General features: G+C 40.9%; 3 protein-coding genes across 8 annotated transcripts in view; 2 read left to right on the top strand and 1 right to left on the bottom strand.

The window, feature by feature from the left end:
* atp10a (ATPase phospholipid transporting 10A) overlaps positions 1 to 5,875 on the bottom strand; it is a 30,096-nt gene extending 24,221 nt beyond the window's left edge. Inside the window, exons 1-3 of the mRNA XM_077584880.1 lie at positions 5,275 to 5,875; positions 522 to 726; positions 349 to 434 (exon numbers count right to left, since the gene is read on the bottom strand). Coding sequence (XP_077441006.1) covers positions 349 to 434; positions 522 to 726; positions 5,275 to 5,678 — 695 coding nt within the window. The 5' untranslated portion in view covers positions 5,679 to 5,875. The remainder of the gene's footprint in view (positions 1 to 348; positions 435 to 521; positions 727 to 5,274) is intronic.
* Positions 5,316 to 17,786, top strand: ube3a (ubiquitin protein ligase E3A). Of its 4 annotated transcripts, none has more exons than XM_077584887.1 (11): positions 5,316 to 5,422; positions 9,570 to 9,616; positions 9,693 to 9,925; positions 10,943 to 12,066; positions 12,740 to 12,884; positions 13,922 to 14,127; positions 14,274 to 14,438; positions 14,618 to 14,773; positions 14,859 to 14,932; positions 15,912 to 16,055; positions 16,321 to 17,786. In XM_077584887.1, coding segments are annotated over exons 2-11 (2,370 nt in total). In that variant the 5' UTR covers positions 5,316 to 5,422; positions 9,570 to 9,614; the 3' UTR covers positions 16,442 to 17,786. The 4 variants fall into 4 exon arrangements, with proteins under 4 accessions (XP_077441013.1, XP_077441012.1, XP_077441011.1 ...); XM_077584886.1 differs by lacking the exon at positions 5,316 to 5,422 and adding an exon at positions 8,503 to 8,719; XM_077584885.1 differs by lacking the exon at positions 5,316 to 5,422 and adding an exon at positions 8,504 to 8,745.
* glis1b (GLIS family zinc finger 1b) overlaps positions 16,378 to 21,921 on the top strand; it is a 93,564-nt gene continuing 88,020 nt past the window's right edge. For all 3 annotated transcript variants that reach the window (XM_077584882.1, XM_077584881.1, XM_077584883.1), the window contains exons 1-2: positions 16,378 to 16,498; positions 18,930 to 19,235. In XM_077584882.1, coding sequence (XP_077441008.1) covers positions 18,956 to 19,235 — 280 coding nt within the window. In that variant the 5' untranslated portion in view covers positions 16,378 to 16,498; positions 18,930 to 18,955. The remainder of the gene's footprint in view (positions 16,499 to 18,929; positions 19,236 to 21,921) is intronic.

Below are 21,921 nucleotides of genomic sequence, written 5' to 3'. Positions count from 1 at the left end.
TAGCCAAGATTCATCATTATTCACAAATCTGTTTAGAACTGTGGGTAAATCAGCTTGTTTGCAACGTGGCCCCGGTTGTTCTTTTTTGCTCTGTTGCCACCTGCTGGCCGTTTTGGAAATAACTACCATTGCTTCACCTGTTCTCTGCTGTTCAGAGGCTGCATCAAAGCCTTCTGTATGCTCTAGCAAAAAAAAACGTTTTTTTTTTTGGGACTCTTAAAACATTTAAAAAAGAACGTATTTATATGTTTTTGGGAGCAAATGAGTTTAGAACGTTAAAAAAAAAATCACAAAAGTAAAAAGAAAACTTTTTGGCTTATAAGCCTTATGGCATGCTACGATACTCACATGTAGCCTCGGAACCGGTTCAAATCATTGTTGGGCTTCTCGCACTCGATGACGCTGTCATATTTGGACGGGTCAAAGTCGCAGTCCTGTAAAACAAACCACACCGCGGCCTCTTTATTAGGCACCTCAGTACCATTGACTAATTCCAGCGACGGGAAATGACGTCGACTCACCAGGTCGAAGAAGCTGCGCACCACCTGCCGTTGCTTGAGGTTGGTCTCGCCGTCCAGAGTGGCCGTCTCGATGTGACACAGGCGGTCGGGGTCGCTGGAGCTCAGCAGCAGGACGTCGGCCGGCAGGATCTCGTTGCAGCGTAACCGGATGAAATCGCCCACGTGGACCTCCTTCCAGAACTTCTCCACATAGCGCCGCTCTGTCCTGATGAATAACGACAACATTAGCTCGCGATTGACAGGAAATTGGGCGGCCATGTCTATCACGAAAAAGTCTCAAGGATCCATGAGTGAAATTGATCAGGAAGTCATCCATTTTGTTTTGTGGCCATCATGACAAGAAGTCAAAAATGCAACTTTTTTTTATTATTACATTTGAATTTAATATTTGAAAACTGTTTTAAACGTATTATTTATTTGACTGCGTCATCTTCTGCTGCGGGCTAATAAGTGCGATTCCATCGCTGGATGATGTAACAAATGGTGCTCAACATTCTTCAAAATACATGTGTGACGTAAAAAAAAAACTAAACAAAAACAATGATCAATGGCGAGTAAAACCTTGGTGGACATGTTGACGAAGCTTCAGAGAGACGTCTGTATCACAAGGTCGACACGAGAAAAAAAAACTCAGCCGGGTTTTTCTATTTTTAGTCTTCATTATAATAAAATGAGTTCACGCTGTTCTGATGGGAGAAGAATTCACATACTGTATTCATATGCACTCATTTCACGGTTCCCTTAAAGTATGAGGACAAGTTATGAAATACAAATAGATATATTATGTTCCTCTATCACTAACCCAGGGATGTGATTTGACCAAAGTGAAATTATCTGAAAATTTAGCCGGGGGTCTCATGGGTTTTCCGTGTTTTTAAGTACTTTCAATGCACTCTCATGACAAAGAAATAGACAAAACAACAGCATAAATTTTCAATGTATATTGAACTATCCCATATAAAATGGCAGTTTTAGTCAACTCAAAATCAGTCACATTCAAAAACATTGGACTGCCTTTGCTTTTAAAAACTATCACTGAGAATATCATCATATCTAACTAATGTGATTACTAAGTTAACACATAAATAATGTTGAAGAGTTCAAATTTCATGAACAAATAATTGTATCATGACCAAATGAAAAGTAACTCATATTAGAGCATACCACAAATGTCTTTGTTATAGCAGAAGATGTTATCTGTCGGAGTCATGTGCATACACAATGAACTACAAAAAAAAAAAAAAAAAGCGGAATTCCGCGAATTAGCGGAAAAATCACATCCCTGCTAACCATAAGTGGCAAACAATTGTTTAGAAGGTGAGAGAAAAGACATATGATATTAACAATTATGATTGTAAATCAACATGAATTTCAGGCTTAGTTACAGGTATAGAAAATTCCAGATTAATGAAAGGTGCACCACTTTTAACATACATCCCTGACACCAATTACTGTACTTCTTTAGTATTTTGACAATGTGAAATTTGGGCATAAAAAAAGAAAAAAAATACAATTCCTGTATAAACAAAGTGTTTTATCTTCTTTATTTTACAAGCCCTACAGTTGCTCAAGATTCTCATTTAAACTGAACAATTCAGATATGGACTCATTTCGGTTGTAGTCTTGCAACATAGCCAGTTAGCTTAGCGGTGCCCTCATCTTAGAAAAACGCACCGCGACCAATGAATTTACGCTTGCTGATCAGCAGAGCACATGACTTTTGCCGTCTTTGACCAGCGTAACCGCACTGAACTCTGCCGCCGCATAGCAAAGTCACTGTGTTACTCTCTGACTCTTGGCTTTGTCATGTTTGTGCTGCGGTCGCCAAATACTTTGAGGAAACATAAATACAATCACAGTCTACCTAACAGGAATTTGGGTTGTAAATACTAGGGAGGTTCAATACCACTTTATGGATGCCAGGTCCTGATACCGATACATAAAATTTCAATAAACACAATGGCATCATTTTAAGACAAGAACTTTCTTTTCTCTCTAATTTTTTTTTGCCCTCAATTATCAGTGACTGTTTATGGGCAGCCTTCAAGAGGACCCGAACCACTGACAAAAAGAAAGTTATCCAATACCGGCACCAGGAAGGTGGTACTCCCCCAACCCTGGTAAATACTGAGGGATACAATCCATCACAGTGCATGTAAAGCATTTGGATGCATTGGTACAGTACAGAGACATGGTGAGCGGCCAATCGTCATCAAAGATAAAGCGAGACGAAAAGAGTTTCAGAAAGGCATGAAAATAGACGTCCTGGGAAATTTATTGGTTCATGCGCTCGTCTTCCTGTTAGAGCGTAACATTTGAACATAAAAGAATAGCATATAGAGAACATAAAAATACACATAGGCTAATATTCTTCATCCTCTGCGAAGAACAGCTTGTATAACTGTGATCGCCTTCGTCCCAATGTCTGCATTATACTGCCCCCAGGTGGCCAAAGCGTGCACACCAGAAGGAATAGCATAATATCAATTAAAATGTAAACATAAAATGCGGCAAAAACTGTTTCTTTACATTTTATTTCATTATGTTTTTTTTTAACTACTATATTATAGTGTGTTTTTTTCTTTTTTAAAAACTACAAAAAGTACAGTTCTGCTTCATTTCAAAATAAAAATTGAAATGCATTATATACAGTTAGTAATAGTGACCAATATGGAAGCAAAAACCATTATTAAGAAATGAACATACCATTTTATCTCTAGTTCATCTTCTAGAAGGGTTCAAACAGAGTTCACTGCAAAACCAACCCAGTCCTAAGACCACCCGTTTCTCTTCCAGGTGGAGCCAGCGCGAGCGCTCGTTTAGTTCACACTGCAGTTCCATCAACAAGAGCCGAGTGTTTACTCATTGTAAACGTCGCTGGATGCTTCAAGTCCACGTTTACTCACAACCCCCGCCAGACTAAATCGCTCAAACGGGAGGACGAGTGCAAACATCAATGCTTGCCATTATCTCAACTTTTTGTAAATATTAGCATTTTGGGATACAAGCAAGAACTTCCTGCGCGCCGCCTGCCACGTAGGCGGCGCCATCACCTGGATGGAGTTGCATGCAAGAAGGACTTAAAGCTCAAGAAAAAAAAAAAAAAAAAAAAAGAAGGAAAAACACAGAGCCTTTTGACTGGCGTGAATTATGCCACAGCCGCGCTTTCATTAGGGTTCGAACACCCCACAAACACAGGCGGAGAACTGAGGACACTGGATATTAACGTATTCATGCTTGGAGTGCATTATTTTCTGTTGCTAGCAACATGTATACGTTTAGAGTATTTGCTAACACAATTTCTGCTCAACTCACCAACAATATTTATCAATATGGACTGATATGCAATACTTATATTGTATATTAATATATCATCTGCAGGAGCCTGATAATGCTTTTGATCATTTGAATTAGGTATGTTGGAGGAGGGAAATATCTCAAACATAAAGGAATCTGGCCATCGAAGACCACAGTTTGACACCTGTGTGTATTGTTTACTTTGTATGTGCGAGTACTCAACTCTTGAGTACTCGTACTGGTATGAGCCTGAAAAAAAAAAACTTGATATCGAACATCCCTATTGGAAATGCAAATTTAGCATACATCACTAATTACTGTTAGAAACCAAGGTACTGCATTTTAGTTTCACTTTTTAAAGCGATGTAAATAATAGGTGAAGCTCATATGTCTACTAAAAACAAACAACGATTTTGTTCTTAGAAAACAAGGTATTTTAGTTTAGTTTTTGAGTTGTAAATATTTGGTAAGTCCAATGTGACAGAAAGAAAAAGCTATTTTGTTGTCGAAAGTTGTTCAAGATAAACTAGGGCCCGACCAATTAATCGGCTGATATTATCGCTTACGAAATCAAAAACAAAGGTTGATTTTTGTTTGCATTTTTTTAAACATTAGCCTAAACCATAAGACAAGGATTTTCCCAAACCGCTTATTAACTCATTCACTGCCATTGACGGCTATAGACGTCGAAAGCTATTTCTATTAGTTTAACATTTTTTCCCACTTTTGTTACAAAAGTATGAAAACCTAGATTTTTTTTTATTTTATTAGAACAGATATAAAATTTGTGATTAATCGTGAGTTAACTTGTGAAGTCATGAAATCGCCCGACGCCCCTAATTTTTTTTAATCTTTTCGTAAAAAAAAAAAAAACATTATTAAAAATAAAATATTTTTAAAAAAGAAAAGATGTTTAAAAATTAGGGGTATCAGGCGATTAACATTTGTAATCGTAATTAATCGCAAGACTTCACTACTCACCATTAGATCACAAATTTTATATATGTTCTAAATGTACCAAAAAAATTCTAGGTTTTCATACTCTTGCAGTGAATGAGGTAATGACATTCAAATATTGCCCACAACAAAAATCAGCAAAATAAATCTGTTGATTTCTGCCATTTGTTCTCTTCTAAAGTTAAACAAATACTAAAGGACGAAGTGTTGTAAAACAGTCAAAAGTTCTTGCCTGCAATTCATATCTTCATTGTTACAAGTGTTAAGGGACCAAAAAATAAGTTGTTTGTTATTTTGGATACAATATCGGAATTCGGTTCTGCCATATTTCGGAATCGAAAAAAAAAATCCATACCAGTAGGCTACCAATATACAGAAGTGGCAAAAATTGTTAGAAAATTGTGTACTTTAAAAACTGTTTTTGGAGGATGGGAATAGGAAACTTTTATGAAGCAACTTTGAAAACAGTAGTTTTTTTCAATGGACTTCTGTTACTCGCCTGCTGTAGACGAGACAGTCCATGTGGTTGATCTCCTTGTCGGACCTGTGTCTCCGGTAGTCCTCCCACAGGTCTTTGATAGCCGTGACCGACAGGATGAAGACCACCGGGGCCAGGGCGAGCTCAGGTTGGAAGGCGTTGACCACCGGTACGAAGTTGAGCAACGCGATGAAGACAAAGTAAACATTGGCGAAGCGGTGGAACTGCTCGAAGAGATTCTTTGGCAGGAAGGAGAGCACCGTGTACTTGGTCGTTTTAATTTTGTTATCGGCGTAGTGTCGGTTGGGGTTGTCGTCATCTTCGCTGAGGATGTTGGCGTGAACGCTGCGGGTTTTACTCTCCTTTTTACTCTTCTTCTTCTTCAGTTTGACTTTGGACGCGGCGGCTCCTTCGCGGCTCGCCATGGCCGACGAAGGCTCCTGATTTTGGCGTAAGGGGTGGGAAGCGACGCCACAACTTTTCTCTTGCACGGCGGGGCAAAACAACTCGAGCTAGCGGCTAGGTGATCATTCTTTTCCGCCTCCCTGGTTCGGCGTTTTAGTTTCCTCGCAAAAACAGCTCCTTTTCATCCATGTCCTCACTCCGCCCGCCCGGAGGACAACTTTTAGCTTATTTGGGGCTTGTCCCCCTTTTTTTCCAACTTCGGGAAGGATGCTGACTTTGGCCCGCCCCAGTTTTCGATCTGCAAGCAACCTGGATGCGGCTAACTAGCTAGCATAGCCCGTAGGTTACAATGAGCTAACCGGCTAGCATTAGTTTGTGTAGATCGTCACTCTTTCCAGGAAACGTGAGACCCGAGCCCAGCCCAGCTGCCCCCGCGACTGCCACGCGGTATTCTCAGAGTTATGTTCCTGTCCACAGGAAGTTAGCGGGCCGAACAGAAGCGTATTTTCCGATGCAGGGGAAGGAATGAGCTATAAGTACAAAAAATGTTATTCAATTTGACAGGGGTGGGCATTGAGTTAAGTGGTCGGATTTGAAAGCGAAATACAGTGGTGCCTTGAGATACGTGGGACCCTTCTTACGAGTTTGCATGACACGAGCAGCTGATTACTTTAAATTGGGAGCAAATGTTTACGAGCGCTGTATAAGTGGTAGTGGACTCAACTCAGCTGACTTCACAACAAGCATTTTGGAATCGTGAACAAATTGTATTTGCTTTGTCATAAGTTAAAGGAGCAAAATAACATTTCAGATGAAAGGGTTAGGAGTGGTCTTGAATGAATACGCATTCTGTTACCGCTTGTGGGTATAACAATTGAAGAGGATCAGCAACTGTGTTTGTTAACTTTTAACCACATACGGGTGTTGCAATATTGTCTGTAGCTTCTAACGCTAACATTAGGAATTTCATCAACTATAAATGCCCCTATTTTAATAACATCAAATCGTACCAAATGAAAATGACAGAAAATAAATAGTTAATGCTTAGCCTACTGAATTGAGATTTTGCGTAAGGTCAAGGACTTTAGACGTCTATTTTTCCCAGAAATGTGGGTGTTGTGCAAAAAAAAAAAAAAGCCAAAGAAAAAGCAAAACGAACACTGAACAGAGTCATCATGAGCTCAGTGACATCTGACATGACTGTACAGTCAGCTGTGATGTTTTGTGCAACTATTTCCCCAATGAAAATGGTTCCAGATGGGAAATCAATCCCAAGGACTTTGGGTCGCAGGCTGCTTGATTGAACACTTGTGCACAGCTGGAATAATAGAACGGAATAAAAAAGAAGTGTCTCCTGGGCATCGATCCCATCATATAAGGCTTGACTATTCCTGGTATTTCCCCAATAAGCAACAACACCGTGTTGTAATAATGCAGCCTGATGCTATTGGAAGTCGTCCTGAAAAGACAACATGGAATCAATTCAATAAAAACCATTAGGTTATAAAACGCCGTCAGCTTTCCCAAGGCATGATTCGTCAAAAGTGAATCCGAAGAAATATAAATAATAAAAATGGAGGAGTTCTTGGCGTGGAGAAGAATTCCAAATATCACCAAGATGGATGAGTGAGGAGTGAGGTGCATGTGAGATCGCATTCCGACCTTGAAAAGTCAGGAAGGGAAAAAAATAGTCATGTTGTTGCACTTGAAAATGAGATAAGAAAAAACGTAGATCAAATACAAATCATACCCACCAGACATGCTGATTATTAAATTCATTGTGTGCACATTTCTATACAGCCATGTTTTGCTAGCCAAAGTTAACAAGAGTTTTGCTCTGACCGACCAGCCGGAGGATGCAAAAATGTGATGTGAGGATGATTTTGATTATGTGTCATGTGCTAGCTCAACTGATTTTAAAGGGAGATTAGATTGACATAGCAACACATAGAGGCTGAAATCTGATTGGACAAAAAAAAGAAGATTGTATTGTCATGGCAACACTATAAACTGAAATCTGATTGGACAAAAAAACAACATCTACATGTATTTGAAGCAGTGCAGCCAAAAGAAACACTACAAAATGAAAAGAATAGACTGCTGGGAATAAATGAATACCATTTCACAAATGACTTTCGATTGTAAATGTAGGTCATTGCTCCTGATAGTCTGTAGGCCAGCAGAGAAGCCCCTGCATAAATAATATATTGGGGTGGAAGACATCTCCCTTAAATTCACTAACACTAATCAGCTATCTCAAAAATAAAATATTATCACAATTAGGAGCCACAGGGCGAAAGGAGATTTATGTTGCCCCTTGCAATCATGCGTGGAATATGTAAATATTTCACTGTGTGCATAATTAGATTTGAATGTCTATATTGTATGGATATACAGTAACATCCACTGAGGTCCAATCATAGTATGCGGTGTGGCCCATCATTTTTCTGCCAGTTTGAAGCACTTTTTAAAATGTTTGCTTACAGCGACCCCAACTGTCCATATAGAAGACTGCAGAATTGGGCACGCTATAAAATATTTGTTTGTAAATTTTTTTTTTTAAACTGGTGTTAACATAAAACTAACATATTGGCAGCATAAATAACATAATAATGATAAGAAGAATAATGATCGTAAATAAAACAAAATAACTAAACCAAAAATGGCATATTTTACAATATTTTAACAAATGGTACAGTTGTCAGAGTAATTAAATACTAGTAAATAAATTGCATAAATATTAAACGCAAAAATGAATGGAGTACAATAAATACATCAATCTGGGAATTAAATAATAATCCCCATTAAATAAGCAACGCAAATAAATGATGAAACTCCTCCTGGTTCGTGGGTAGGGGGGGGGGGAGTGAGGGTCTGCGCATTGCATGCTGGGGTCGTGTCACGCTTGCACTGACAAGATGGTAGAGATGTTTGTGGTGATTTAAGAAAAAGTAGCTCACCTTGAAGTTGTTGTCACGTTTTACCACCAGTTTCATTTGCCTTTACTTATGCAGAATTAAGTTGGTTTTGTTTTTAAAAACCGTAGCGACGAAAACAAGCAGTGAGTGGACGGCATGCCGCTAAAAAGTATGTTTTTGCAGCGTCACGGACACACAAGCGCACTTGTCGCCTGCTCACGTTTTACAATTGCTTGTCTTGTGACTGCGAGTGTGATGAAATGTGTGTCGAACTACCGTGAACGCGTGGTTATGTTCGAAATTTTTCGTTGTGTTTGTTTGTTCCGGCAGAAAATCGACTGAAAATGTCAAGTTCCCAGCGTGACGTCACGGGTTGGGCACTCAGCATGTTGTTGACGCGTGTGTGAAAAACAAAAACAAGGGTCAAGTTAGATTCTATAGCTCTTTTGAGTTTATTTGTGGCTATTTTATAATAACATCACGAGATGTTACTCCCCTGTCCAAAAATTAACAAACGGTGTCAAGTTTTAAAGATTAGGAAAATGTCGTTTTTCCAACTGTTTCTGTTGGCCAAAAGCGGCCACAAAAGAACCGGTAGGTACAATTTGTTGTTTATAATTCTTACATCGTATGTTGGTGTTATTTTGAAAAAGTAACATACACCAAACTTTGTAAAGATCCGATGCAATTTTACTGAACTTAAATTTAGACAACGATTCTTTAGTTTACTGCTAGACTGCTAGCCACACTTGGAAAACCAGAGACCCAAACAATACTAGCATTGGGGAGTGTTTATTTCAAATTCATCCTCACATGACCAGATTGCTGACCCTTAACAATGCCGTCAGTTTTCTGTGCTTTGGTGTGAGCAAAACTTGCTACAGCCAACTTTGACTACCAAAACAGCATCTCCAGCCAGTGTGTTGTGTTTTCATAGTATTCTTTTTTTTTTTTTGCGTGCCGTATATAATAATAATATGATTTTTCTTTCAGGGGTATTGTCCTCTGGACCTGAAGAAGGTTTCGTAATCCAGCCGAATGTAAGTCACTTCACTTCTTAAAATGCAGACATATGCAAATGAGACTAAATATGCGACTAAATATCTTTGGCCTCAGGAACAGATCCGCAGCAAAGAATCTCATCGAGCGCTACTTTCGTCAGTTAACCGTCGGCTGTGGGAATGACGACTGTGACAACGAGCTCTGCGCTTCCTGCGGCCGTTTCCCACCGCTGGATAAAAACGCGGCGGCGGTCCGAGCGCTGGAGCTTTGTAAGGCCAACGCCAAGCTCTGCGAGCTCAAAACGGAATATGACATTCAGGCTGCGGATGTCAAGGAGGACTTCTCAGGTATTGTGGAGCTGATTTTGAGTTTTGAAAAAAAAAAAAAAATAATAATACAAAAATGATAACCAAAGTTGATTTGGGGTTGTAAAAATAATCCAAAATAACCCCTGTGCAAAATGTTCAGACGACAATAATGTATACTGATTCTAAATCCGTTTTAACATAAACCTAACATTCATAGTTTGCGCTTAAATGCCACAATTAAGTAGTTGGTAGATATTGTAAACATCAAGGGCTGCACGATATGATCGTTGCTGAATACAGCGATATCGATATTATTTTGCGATATTTAACATGTACCTAAAGAAATGACATTTTTATTACCTAATGAAAGAATGACATTTTCCATGCAGCAAAATAAGCAAACTCAATATATTAGCTAGTTAATTAATTCATTGTAATTACCTGTCAATAATGTTCATTTTCACGATTTAGCAAATGTTCACCGATTCGATTCATTGAATTAATTTGATTTATTGCCCAGCCCTAAAACATCGTAGATGATTTACAAGTCTACAGTGAAAAGTGTCTTCCTAAACATCGATAAAAATTCAGTCTTCAATGAACTCATTCACTCGCAGCCTATTTCACTGAAGCAACTCCCTTTGCTCCTGGCTATAGCATTAGAATATAGCTAAGTTTCATTATTATTCACAATGATGTTCAAAATGGGGGAAAAGAGCTTGTTGCAACATGGCCCGGTTGATCTCTTATACTCTGCTGCCACCTGCTGGTTGTTTTTGTAATTACTACCATTGCTTCATGTATTCTCTTCAGTTCAGAGGCTGCATCTATGCTCTAGCATAAAAAAACGTCTAAAGACGTCTTTGGGAGCATGGCCATATTTAAAATAGAACATATTTATACGTTTTTGGGAGCAAATGAGTGAACATTCTTCGGTAAATTGCATTTGTACAAATGTTCGGAATGCTACCACCTCTGCCTCGATTTGAGCCACGAAACGCCCAGAGCAAGTTTTCAGTTTGTCCATTTTGGTATTCTCTTGCTGTTTTGCTCCAGATGTCCATTACCTCACAGAGAACACAATTTGCATGATTCTGACTGTGTGCGAAGAAGAAGGCGACTACTCCGCCCTCATCCGCGTGGTTGGCCGGGTGTTCTCCAACGCCAATTCCCTGATCAAAAGCTTCCGTCGGAATGACCCCGACTCTACCGAGCCGAGAGACGGCGCTCGGGATCGGCCGGGCGCATCCCCCGAAGTCACCGTGGACATCGAGTCGGTGCGCCGCGTCTACGAGCGACTTGAAAAAATCGAGCGGGCCGAGTCAGCTCTGGCCAACGCGCTGCTCTACCTCACGCCCAACTTGGAGCTGGACCTGGAGTACCTGGAGGTGTGCCAGACCAATCCGGACTACCTGAACATCTTCGTCATCCTAATGGAGAATCACAACCTCCACAGCCCCGAGTACCTGGAGACGGCGCTGCCGCAGTTGTGCAAGGCCATGAGCGCGCTGCCGGTGGCCGCCCTGACCCGCCTGTGCAAGCTGTGGTCCGGGTACGAGCTCCCGCACATCCGCCGCATGATGGAGACCTTCCAGCAGCTCATCACCTACACCGTGCTCAGCCGGGACTACGACGGCGAGCACCTGGTCAACGAAGATGACACGGTGGTGGCGGCTTGCAAATGTCTGAAGGTGGTCTTCTACGCCAGCGTGGTGGGCGGCGATGTGGACGCGGAGCACAACGACGACGACGACGGCGGTGACGCGGCCGACTCGGACGCGCTCAGCCTGCACGAGCTTCTGGGCGAGGAACGGCTTTACAAGAAGGGCCCTCAGGTGGACCTGCTGGAGAAAGAACTCGGGGTCCGGCCCATCGACAGCAGGAAGCCCCTCATCCCTTTTGAGGACTTTGTCAACGAGTCGCTGAACGACGTGGTGGAGATGGACAAGGACTTCACCTTCTTCAAGGTGGACGCAGAAATGAAATTCTCCTTCCAGACCTGCCCCTTCGTCCTTAACGTGGTCACCAAGAACCAGGGGCTGTACTACGACAACCGGATCAGGATGTACAGCGAGCGGCGCCTCACCGCCCTCTACAGCATGGTCCAGGGACAGCAGCCCAGCCCTTACCTCAAACTCAAAGTGCGGCGAGACCACATCATCGACGATGCGCTCGTCAGGGTGAGGCACTGCGATTGTCACAATTAATCGGTTAATCGACAATCGTAATCGATTACCAAATTAATCGACAACTATTTTAACGAGTAATCGTTTGGAGCCAGGAGCTCAGATTTGTTTAATCAAAATAAGGCATTTGCAAACATCTGTTTTTACTTTGGAAAACAATGACCAAAGCGGTAACATAGTACATCAATCACCCTTTTTTTTTTTTACACTACACGAATATGAAGTACGAAATAAACACCAATCAGTGATCAATAGTGATTTAAAAAAAAAAGGGGGATTGATGTTGTACTATGTTACCAGTTCGGTCTTTGTTTACCAAAGTAAAAACGGATGTTTGCAAATGTGTAATTTTGATGATCAGTCTTTTTTCATGAATGACTACATAAATCCGTGAACAATTATTGTTGATATGCTGAAATCAGATGATTTGGATAATTAAAAAAAAAAAAAAAAGGCTCCAAAAAATTCATCGATTATTAAAATAGTTGCCGATGATTAATTTGTTAATCGATGACTTGTCGATTAATCGATTAATCTTGACAGCTCTAGTTGAAACAGGTACAGTTTTTGGCATCAGAGTCTGTGTTGTACTTTTTGAATCCCCGCGAATAGTGGGCCTTACTGTCCCAAGCGAAAGCCCACTTACCGTTTTTCGCCTACAATGCAGTTGGAGATGATCTCCATGGAGAACCCGTCCGACCTGAAGAAGCAACTCTTTGTCGAGTTTGAGGGCGAGCAAGGCGTGGACGAGGGTGGCGTTTCCAAGGAGTTCTTCCAGTTGGTCCTGGAGGAAATTTTCAATCCCGACATCGGTGAGACGATCGCAGGGGAGCCTACACCCTGGACGGTGCGCCTGTCAATTAGGGCTGCGTTTAAAAAAAATCGAATAATCAATATCAAATCGATTTTCCTTTGACTTTCCATGAATTGATTATTTTAATCTCTTTAATCTTTTTAATTTATATTTACAATTATTGAATTAGAATTATGAAAATATTTCCATCTCATCCTTGCTGATTTGTGTAACACTTAAGTAATTAGAACACGTGTTACTTTCATTAATGAACTAAATCATTTAACCAGTTACTGCCTCCGCAAAAGTTCATTTGGAATTTAATTTTCTCGTCGTTTTTAATCATGTTGTTGATATTTAAGAAGAATTTATGCTCCATAATGAATCAATATCGGATTGAATTGAAGTGAATCGAATCGAATAAAAAATCGAAATCAAATCAAACGGAACTCTTGTGAATGGAAATCGAATCGATTGTGGAAATTAGAATCGATACCCAGGCCTACTGTCAATCACAGGTCGAACTCAGAGATATAAAACTATTTACACTCAGTCAACAGGATATCTGATTGTGAATTTGAGTTTTCAATGAAGAAAATGTAGATTTCTGAAAACAATAAAGACTATTGCTCTCATTTATCTGCTGCTGTGATTGAATCAATCCCAGAGGTGGCAAATCCAGGTCCAGAAAGTAAAAACCTTCCCACAGTTTGGCTTTAGCCAAAAAAGAAAAGAAAAAAAGTTTGGCTTTAGCCCCTGATGCTAGCTAGCTAGCTAGCTAGCCAGCGCCCTAGCAGGTAAACGAGCACCATGGGAGCTAGCTAGGGAGCTAGCTCGCTAGCACCTGAAAGTAAAAACCTTGCCACAATTTGGATTTAGCCCCTCGTGCTAGCTAGCAAGCAGGTAAACGAGCGCCATAGAAGCTAGCCAGCTAGCAGGTAAACAAGCACCATGGGAGCTAGCTAGCTAGCACCTGGGGCTAAAGCCAAACTGTGGCTTGAGTTTTTACTTTCTGGACCTGAATCTGCCACCTCTCTACTTTGTGACTGCGTCCAGGGATGTTCACCTACGATGACGACACCAAACTCTTCTGGTTCAATTCGTCCTCCCTTGAGAACGAAGCTCAGTACACTCTGGTGGGAATCGTGCTCGGCCTCGCCATCTACAACAACTGCATTCTGGACGTGCACTTCCCCATGGTGGTCTACAGGAAGCTCATGGGCAAGAGGGGCACCTTCTGCGACCTCCCCGACTCACATCCAGTACAGTTCCCTATTCTTTACTTCTGTGTGCACTCACTTTATTAAGAGACTTCAATGAAACGCACCATAAGTGTTTTGGTAAAAAGTCAAATCTCAATTTAGAGTCCTTGACGCCCTATTACATGTTAGCCATCTTTGTGTTACAGGTTCTTTACCAGAGTCTGAAGGAGCTGCTGGACTACGGTGGCGATGTGGAGGCGGACATGGCGCTCACTTTCCAGATCTCACACACGGACCTTTTCGGAAGCCCCGTGCTGTACGACCTAAAGGAGAAAGCAGAAGACATTCCTGTTTCCAAGGACAACAGACAGGTAACAGAAAGTGAAAATTCGGGATATGAAAATACCAAAACTTCACCAAACTATATAATTTTGTCTATCTAAAGTCCACTAGCTTCATGCTAGCATAAGATGTTGCTGTAATTATAAACCTTCAAGCATAACACACACAGAGCAGCAACACCTACAATTTTTTTTTTTTTTTGGGGCAGGAGTTTGTGGACCTGTACGCCGACTACATCCTAAACACGAGCGTGGAGAGGCAGTTCCGTGCGTTCAAGAAAGGTTTTCTCATGGTCACCAGTGAGTCGCCATTGAAATACTTGTTCAGACCTGAGGAAGTGGAGCTGCTTGTCTGTGGAAGCAGGGTGAGGAAATCATGCTTTTATTATGTCATTTTGTTTTCTTGTTGTTTTTCTACTTTTACAAACCGCTAATCTTGTGCTCAAACAGAAACTTGACTTTGAGGCCCTGGAGAAGTCGGTCGAATATGACGGAGGCTATAGCAAAGACACGCAAATTATCAAGTAAGTTTGACTCCAGATTTCTCAAGGAAATACAGTAATGCCTTGAGATAGGAGTTGTGTTTGTTCCCAAACAGTCGTACCTCAAGTCATCTTTCCCCATTGAAATGAATGAAAGTGACATTAGTCCATTCCAGCTGTTTGTTGTGTAATAGAATGTAAATAATAATCTGTGCATTGTGATTAAGTCACTTCGCTGTGATTGGTGTGATCTGCCCCTTTGCCCACCAGGGGGCAATATAATACAGGCATATATGGAGACTCCTCAGCAGAGGTGGCAAATCCAGGTCCAGAAAGTTTAAAAGCCGTGCCACAGTTTGGCTTTAGTCCCTGAAAGCTAGCTAGTTCCCTGGCAGGTAAACGAGCACCATTGGAGCTAACTAGCACCTGAAAGTAAAAGCCCTGCCACAATTTGGCTTTAGCCCCTGATGCTAGCCAGCTAGCTCCCAAGTAGGTAAACGAGCACCATGGGAGCTAGCTGGGGAGCTAGCACTTGGAAGTAAAAACCCTGCCACAAGTTGGCTTTAGCCCCTGATGCTAGCTAGCTAGATAGCTAGCTCCCTAGCAGGTAAACAAGCACCATGGGAGCTAGCTAGGGAGCTAGCCAGCTAGCACCTGGGACTAAAGCCAAACTGTGGCAGGGTTTTTACTTTCTGTACCTAGATTTGCCACGCCTGCTCCTCAGTAAAATGCAGTGATGCTGTGTTACCGTGCAGGCGTATTCTATCGTATTATGCTGGAGAATTTATGGCAGTTGTTTGTCACTGAGAATTAAGAATACTTACCCGTGAGTACTGTTATGTTATCGGTCTATGTGTTGCTCCATTCCATTGACAATGTTCAAATGTTGGTAGCTTTAAGAGTTTTATCACTGCGACAACAAAGCTAGCAGTTAGCATGTCTGTGATGTTTCCAGCTATATGTTAGCAAGCAGACTTTGTAGAAATACAATTGAAAAGAAAGTTGTTGTTTTTTTAAATAGGGATTTTTGGGAAACGCTGCACTCGTTCGGAGAGGAGCAGAAGAGGCTGTTTCTTCAATTCACCACCGGCACGGACAGAGCGCCGGTCGGCGGGCTCGGCAAGCTCAAAATGATCATTGCCAAAAATGGCTCGGACACTGACAGGTACGAACCGGCATCTTTTTTTTTTTCTTCCATTAGACAGCGCCAAACCACCCTCCCGTTCTATTCGTGAAGTAACTTACACGTAAAGGAACATGGTCCAAAGCATACCAACATCTTATGTCCAACATCTATCTATGGAGAGAAACAGCTGATGATCCAAAGCATAACACATTCCACCTTCACATAATTTTTTGGAAAGAAGTAGTTCCCGATCCAAGGCATACCACATCACACGTCCTCCCCATGGGTCTGTGTTGTCTCGCAGGCTGCCGACTTCGCACACCTGTTTCAACGCGCTGCTCCTTCCGGAATATTCCTCCAAGGAGAAACTGCGAGAGCGGCTCCTCAAGGCCATCACTTACGCCAAAGGCTTCGGAATGCTGTGACGCTCCTGCCGTCGAGGTTTTAGTTTGGGGGTACCAACCAAGTATGCCTTATACGCGGTGAGGGGTCACCCTGCTGCAAAAACTATGTGCCTCCACATATAACTCACCAAGCCTCACAACATTAGAACTTGTTTGTTTTCAAAGTGTTTTCTTTTTTGTGTGCTAAAAGCTGTGAAGTGCTCATAAAAATGTGACAGGAAATGATCCTACGCTAAGCCACACCCCCGAAAACTTTGAAATGGCCAATTACAGTGCAGCATAGACAAACAGTCATTTGAATTCAATTGTATGAGTAACATTGGGCAAAAGCTACGCGGCCATGAAAAAGATTTTTTATTTTGAGCCAAAATGCTAAGCTATGCTACTGACGTTGCATTTTTTCCAGATAGTTTTGTTTTGCATCAAAATCCACAAATGAATCAATATAAATGCAGAGTTTATTTAAAGCCATGCCACTGTCCAAAATGCTATGCTAGGCTAACAAAGTCATGGTATCCAAAGAGGTTAAAGGGATTTTTTTTGGGGGGGGAGTGCTGTATTCCAAATGTAAATGCAGACTTGGAACAATTCTATGTGACTGTCCAAAAATGAAAAGCGATGCTATGAAAATCATGTTAACCAGAGTTTGAAAATTATTTTTTATTTAAATTTCTGAGGTTTTTGGTCCCATATCCCAAAATTGAAAATGCACTTTGCTACCAAAGTCACCAGACTTATCCAGAGTGAGTCAAGTCTGATTTCCAAAATCCCAAAATGCAAGCTTGGGACAAGGCTATGCGGCCATCCAAAATGCTAATGCTAGGCTACCAAAGTAAAATGTTCTGTTCTTTTCAATTTCTTTGTACGTGTGACAATGAAGATATTCTTACCTAGAGAATTTGAAAGGGATCTAAAAAAAAATATATATAAATGTATCCCAGCTAAATGCAGGACCTGGATAAAGAAAGCTATGCGGTCGTCTACATAGTTTTTGCAACCCTCAAAAATTTACAAGCAACTACAATTTTTTGCATGTTCCAAGTTAAGTATTTTATTCTGTGAAAAATGATGCAATGCAACCATGCCCACTTAGTGGAAGGTCAATTTTAATCTGTATAGCGTATTTAAGTGTTACATGTTACTGCTAAACCAAGTGCGTGTGTGTGAGTGAAAGCACATGGTAACCTTTCGTATTCTTCTCCTTGTATATTTGTGATGAAATGTTAAGGGTGCACATGCAGAAAAAAAGAAGAAACAAAAGAACGTTCTATTTGGTCAGATTTCTCAGGTAAATAATGTGTGATAGTAAATTTATAGTTACAAAGAAAAGTTACGATATTGCAAATAAAAGAATCACTTCTCTCAATTTACTGTCCGTTATCAGGAACAGATTGGCAAAACTCCTGAGTTTTGGGGCGCTCACAAGATTTAAAGGAAACAAATCCACGACACACAAACATACTTTTAAAGTATTCTTTGGTCCTGTTTTCAGTCTGGCTGGCAGTCAAGAAATGGGAGTCCAACATTTTAATCCGAGTCCTTGTTGTGTACAAAGTCAGGATGAACGATCTGTGGCATTCTTTTGTTTTGTTTTTTCAGATTTCCCACAGCACCGAAACGCAGCATCAACTCCAGTCTGTAGCCTGTGTGTCTTTGACGACGCAGCCGCTAGATGGCGCTGCACGACAATGCATGAAGGCGAAATCCAAAGCGGGCGATTATGCCACTTTTCAGTCATCTTAATATTCATTGAATGATGAACTGCGCGTAGAACTAATTTAGAGTCATGTAAAGAAAGCAAAAAGCTCGTGCTGTGTTAAAAAAAATGTTTGTGATCACAAAATCTGTTCACGATAGTTTTAAACAAATGACATTTACCAAAAAGCCAAATTAAACAAAAAATATTGAGACACAGATACACATTATTATGAGTAAACCTGCATATTAATATACGGCCTTTATAATGATAATCATCCGAATTAAACTTTTAAAATATGTTTATTAACCGGCACACCGAGCAATTACACAATTAAGAGTCATCATATTTGCTCATTATTGAGCATCCCCCCCCCCCCACCCCCACCGCACCCCTAAAATTGGCTAATTCAAATGTACACTAAGCTATTATGTTTTAAAAGCACACGCGTGAGCGCAAGTACGGACGCACACACAAATCTCAGCCTCGGATCGTCATTGGTGCGCCCGAATGCTGCAGCCCGGTCCACATAGCCTATCTGGTGTCAATCAGAAAAACCGAAGGAAAAAATTGAGGGAAACATACACACGAAGAGGGGGAGAGAGAGAGAGAGAGAGAGAAATGATGCTGGTTCGCGCGCAGCACAGAGGATGCTATCGATCAGATTCACACGTCCTTGCAATTTACCGGCCAAAGCACGCACACGCGTAAAAGCCCCCCCACCTCTTTAAACGCTGACAATGAGGTGCCGATCAATGCATCCCACCTCCCCCAAAAAACTACCCCCAAAGTAACCGCTTTTGCACCTCTCAGGTAGCGCCAATTTGGAAGCGTTTCCGATGCAGAACTCCGCACCAGCGCAGTCCGGGATGGTGAGCCACTGCCAGCCGATGTTCGGCGACTTCGCGGCGGTGCACGGCGTCGGCCGACCGGACACGTGGGCGCGGCGTGCCGGAGCCACCGGCTTCGGAGGAGGTCACGTTTACCACCACCACCAGCACCAGCACCAGGAGGACTCCGACGCCAAGCGGCCGGGCGACTTTGCCGCCACGCCGGGCGTAAAAGCGCATGTGGCCGCCAAAGCTCCGCGCTCCTGCTTCACGTTCCCTCCCATGCAAGGTAGGAAACCGAAACGGGAAAGAGCCGACTTGTTTAAATATAAGTATCGATACTTGTGTTTAAAAAAAAAAATGGAAAAAAAAGTTTTTTTTTTTTTTTAACTGGTAGAAGTATAGAAATACTCAACTGCTTGACTGGAGTAAAGTTAAAAAAAAAAGTACAAACTCACCCTTTCCTCCCACATCCCCAAAAACATGCATATTAGGTTAATACTGTCAAATGTCCCATAGACGTGAATGTCAATTTGTTTGTCTGAGTGCTCTTGTGATTATCTGGCGACCAATCCAGGGTGTACCCCGCTTATTGCGCAAAGTCAGCTGGGATAGGTCCAGTCAAGCGTGAAATCACTGTTGTGTAAATAGTCCCTAATTCGAGTTTATTTGTCAAGATGACTAAAATAATAATAATAATAATAATAATAATAATAATAATAATAGCTTCTGAAGCTCAAAATCCAATTGACTTCTACTAACATTGCTGTGAACATAAAGGAATACATTTACAAAAGTCATCGGAGAGAAACTACTACCACTACTAAACTACTCACAACATACTATCATTTATTTATAGAAAATGAAAAAAATATCTAAAAAAAGAGATCAATTTATCACTGTTGAATTTTTGGCTCTAAATTTCCAGTAAATGACTGGCTTTGCACCATTTTCACACAGTATTTTACTGTAAACATTTGACAGTAAATTGTGATAAAGCGACAACTGTACTGTATGTTATGCCATGAAATAGCCGTCCCGCTGTGGTATCGTGTCCTTACACTTATAATGCATCTCAGTAGCTGGCAAATCACTGTCAATTTACACTTTAAATAATACTGTAAAATATTGCAAATTTGACTCCGTCTGGACCAATCTACGTTGAATCTGCTCTCTAAGGTGAAAAAAAAAGAGATAGCATTTTCATTTTCTATAACTGAAGCAGAAAATAATTTATTCAAATTTGAAATCTGATTTTTGAGACACAAATTTGAGATTTAATTTTTATTCTAAGGCTAGACCTTTTCTGCTTTTAACGCTTTTGATTTATTGTAAATGCAAAAAAATATTGGCGGGATACAGCACAGATTTACAACCACAATGATGAACATAATCTGAAAATGAGCATTGTTATCGTATTGAAGGCAGATTTGTTGACGTAGCAGTTGTGCCTAATGAAGTGTCCTTAAAGCTAACCGGAATCAAACCAGTGCTCGCCAAAATAGCATAGTATTCATTTTTATTTAAAAAAAAACAAATCTTGTGTAAACGACCCCTCAATGCGACACACACGCTTGATGAAAAAAATCCACCGGAGTCCAACAGCAAAGAATATTTCGAATTTAAGGAACACAGAATAAAAAAACACAAATCTCGCATGACACGAAGATGTCATACTTCCTTGCCCTTCATCCTTGATGACTTCTTCCAATGTCTCCATAAGGGGGCGCAAATTCTCCATGCTAACCCCCAGTAATTGACTTGTCATGATGCCAATAGAAAGTCATTTCCCTGTTGGGCCGCACATATTGCGCATACCAAAAATTGCCACTGACTTGCAAGGGTTTCATTAGTGAAAGTTGAAAACCCGGTTTGCTCTACATCCTAAAGTTTAGGACCTAAACCAAAGGCTGTGTCAACTATCCAGCCTGGCGTCCATTTTTGGACAGCCTGGCTGCATCATATACATTTTTTTTTTTTTTTTTACAATTGACATGACCTGTGTTGCTCTCTCGTTTCATTGTTTTCCACCAATCATATCAAAAACTAAAGCAACACATAATTGCTATAAATAAAAGCCAAAGAATGACAAGACTTTTTTTTTTTTTTTGCTGCTCGTGTAAGAAATAGTTTGGGCAACCCTATCAAAGAAGTACCCTAGCAATAATAAAGTCCAAGGCTGCATATCTCGACTCTTTTTACAACCGAGTATTCTACCAATGATGTCATCGTTTAATCACGTTTTCAGAAAAAAGATAGATTTTGTATTATTTTACAATATCAACATACAATCCAATGATAAAGTACAGGTGAGGTGTTATATTTGTCCATTGTAGTATCTGTTACTGAATGTGTGAAGCTTTAAAAGGCGGGGCCTGGTCTGGTGAGTGACATGGGCGTCGGTAATTGAGGGCTGTTGTTGGCTCAGGTTTTAGCGCCTGGCTGTTAACGAGCTAACCGTTAGCCAGTCTGCATGTCGAGTGCTTGGAATAGTGTGCTTATTATTTGCTTATTTTGATACAGTGAAGCACAAATGAGACTTTTGTGAAGTACTTCATCTCTAGGATGAAAAAGGGATTCGGGGTTCTTGAAGCCTCAGTTATAGTGACATCTGGCAAAAAAGCAAGGCTGCAGTGAATTTAAATTTTAGCTTCGAAAGCTAAAACTGTGGTATCATTAGAGAGTTCTGGGGAAAACTGAGCAGGGAAGGGAGATAGGAGAAGTGGCAGAAAAACAGGCCAAAAGACCGATCTCAGTGGGTAAAGCAGAGCAGGAAGCAATTTGCACTGTACATTTAATAATGCATTACATTTTGAAAATGAATTTTGTTAATTAACTATAAAAATCGTGATAAGGAGAAAATGTTCCCATTTCCTGAGCTGGATGAGTCCTTAAGATCGTTCTTATCTGACGAGTGAATCATCTCAACACAATAAGAACAACATTTCATGTAGTTTCGATTGCTTTATTACTCA

The sequence above is a fragment of the Vanacampus margaritifer genome, chromosome 13 (genome assembly GCF_051991255.1).
Source record: "Vanacampus margaritifer isolate UIUO_Vmar chromosome 13, RoL_Vmar_1.0, whole genome shotgun sequence".
NCBI classification, from domain to species: domain Eukaryota; kingdom Metazoa; phylum Chordata; class Actinopteri; order Syngnathiformes; family Syngnathidae; genus Vanacampus; species Vanacampus margaritifer.
This window is presented reverse-complemented; position numbering and strand designations above follow the sequence as displayed.

Excerpts from the sequence above, each read along its gene's own strand:
- ube3a (XM_077584887.1), top strand. Across the intron at positions 9,926-10,942 it reads TGTCAAGGAGGACTTCTCAG|ATGTCCATTACCTCACAGAG; the intron begins GTATTGTGGAGC and ends GTTTTGCTCCAG. Across the intron at positions 16,056-16,320 it reads AATGGCTCGGACACTGACAG|GCTGCCGACTTCGCACACCT; the intron begins GTACGAACCGGC and ends GTTGTCTCGCAG.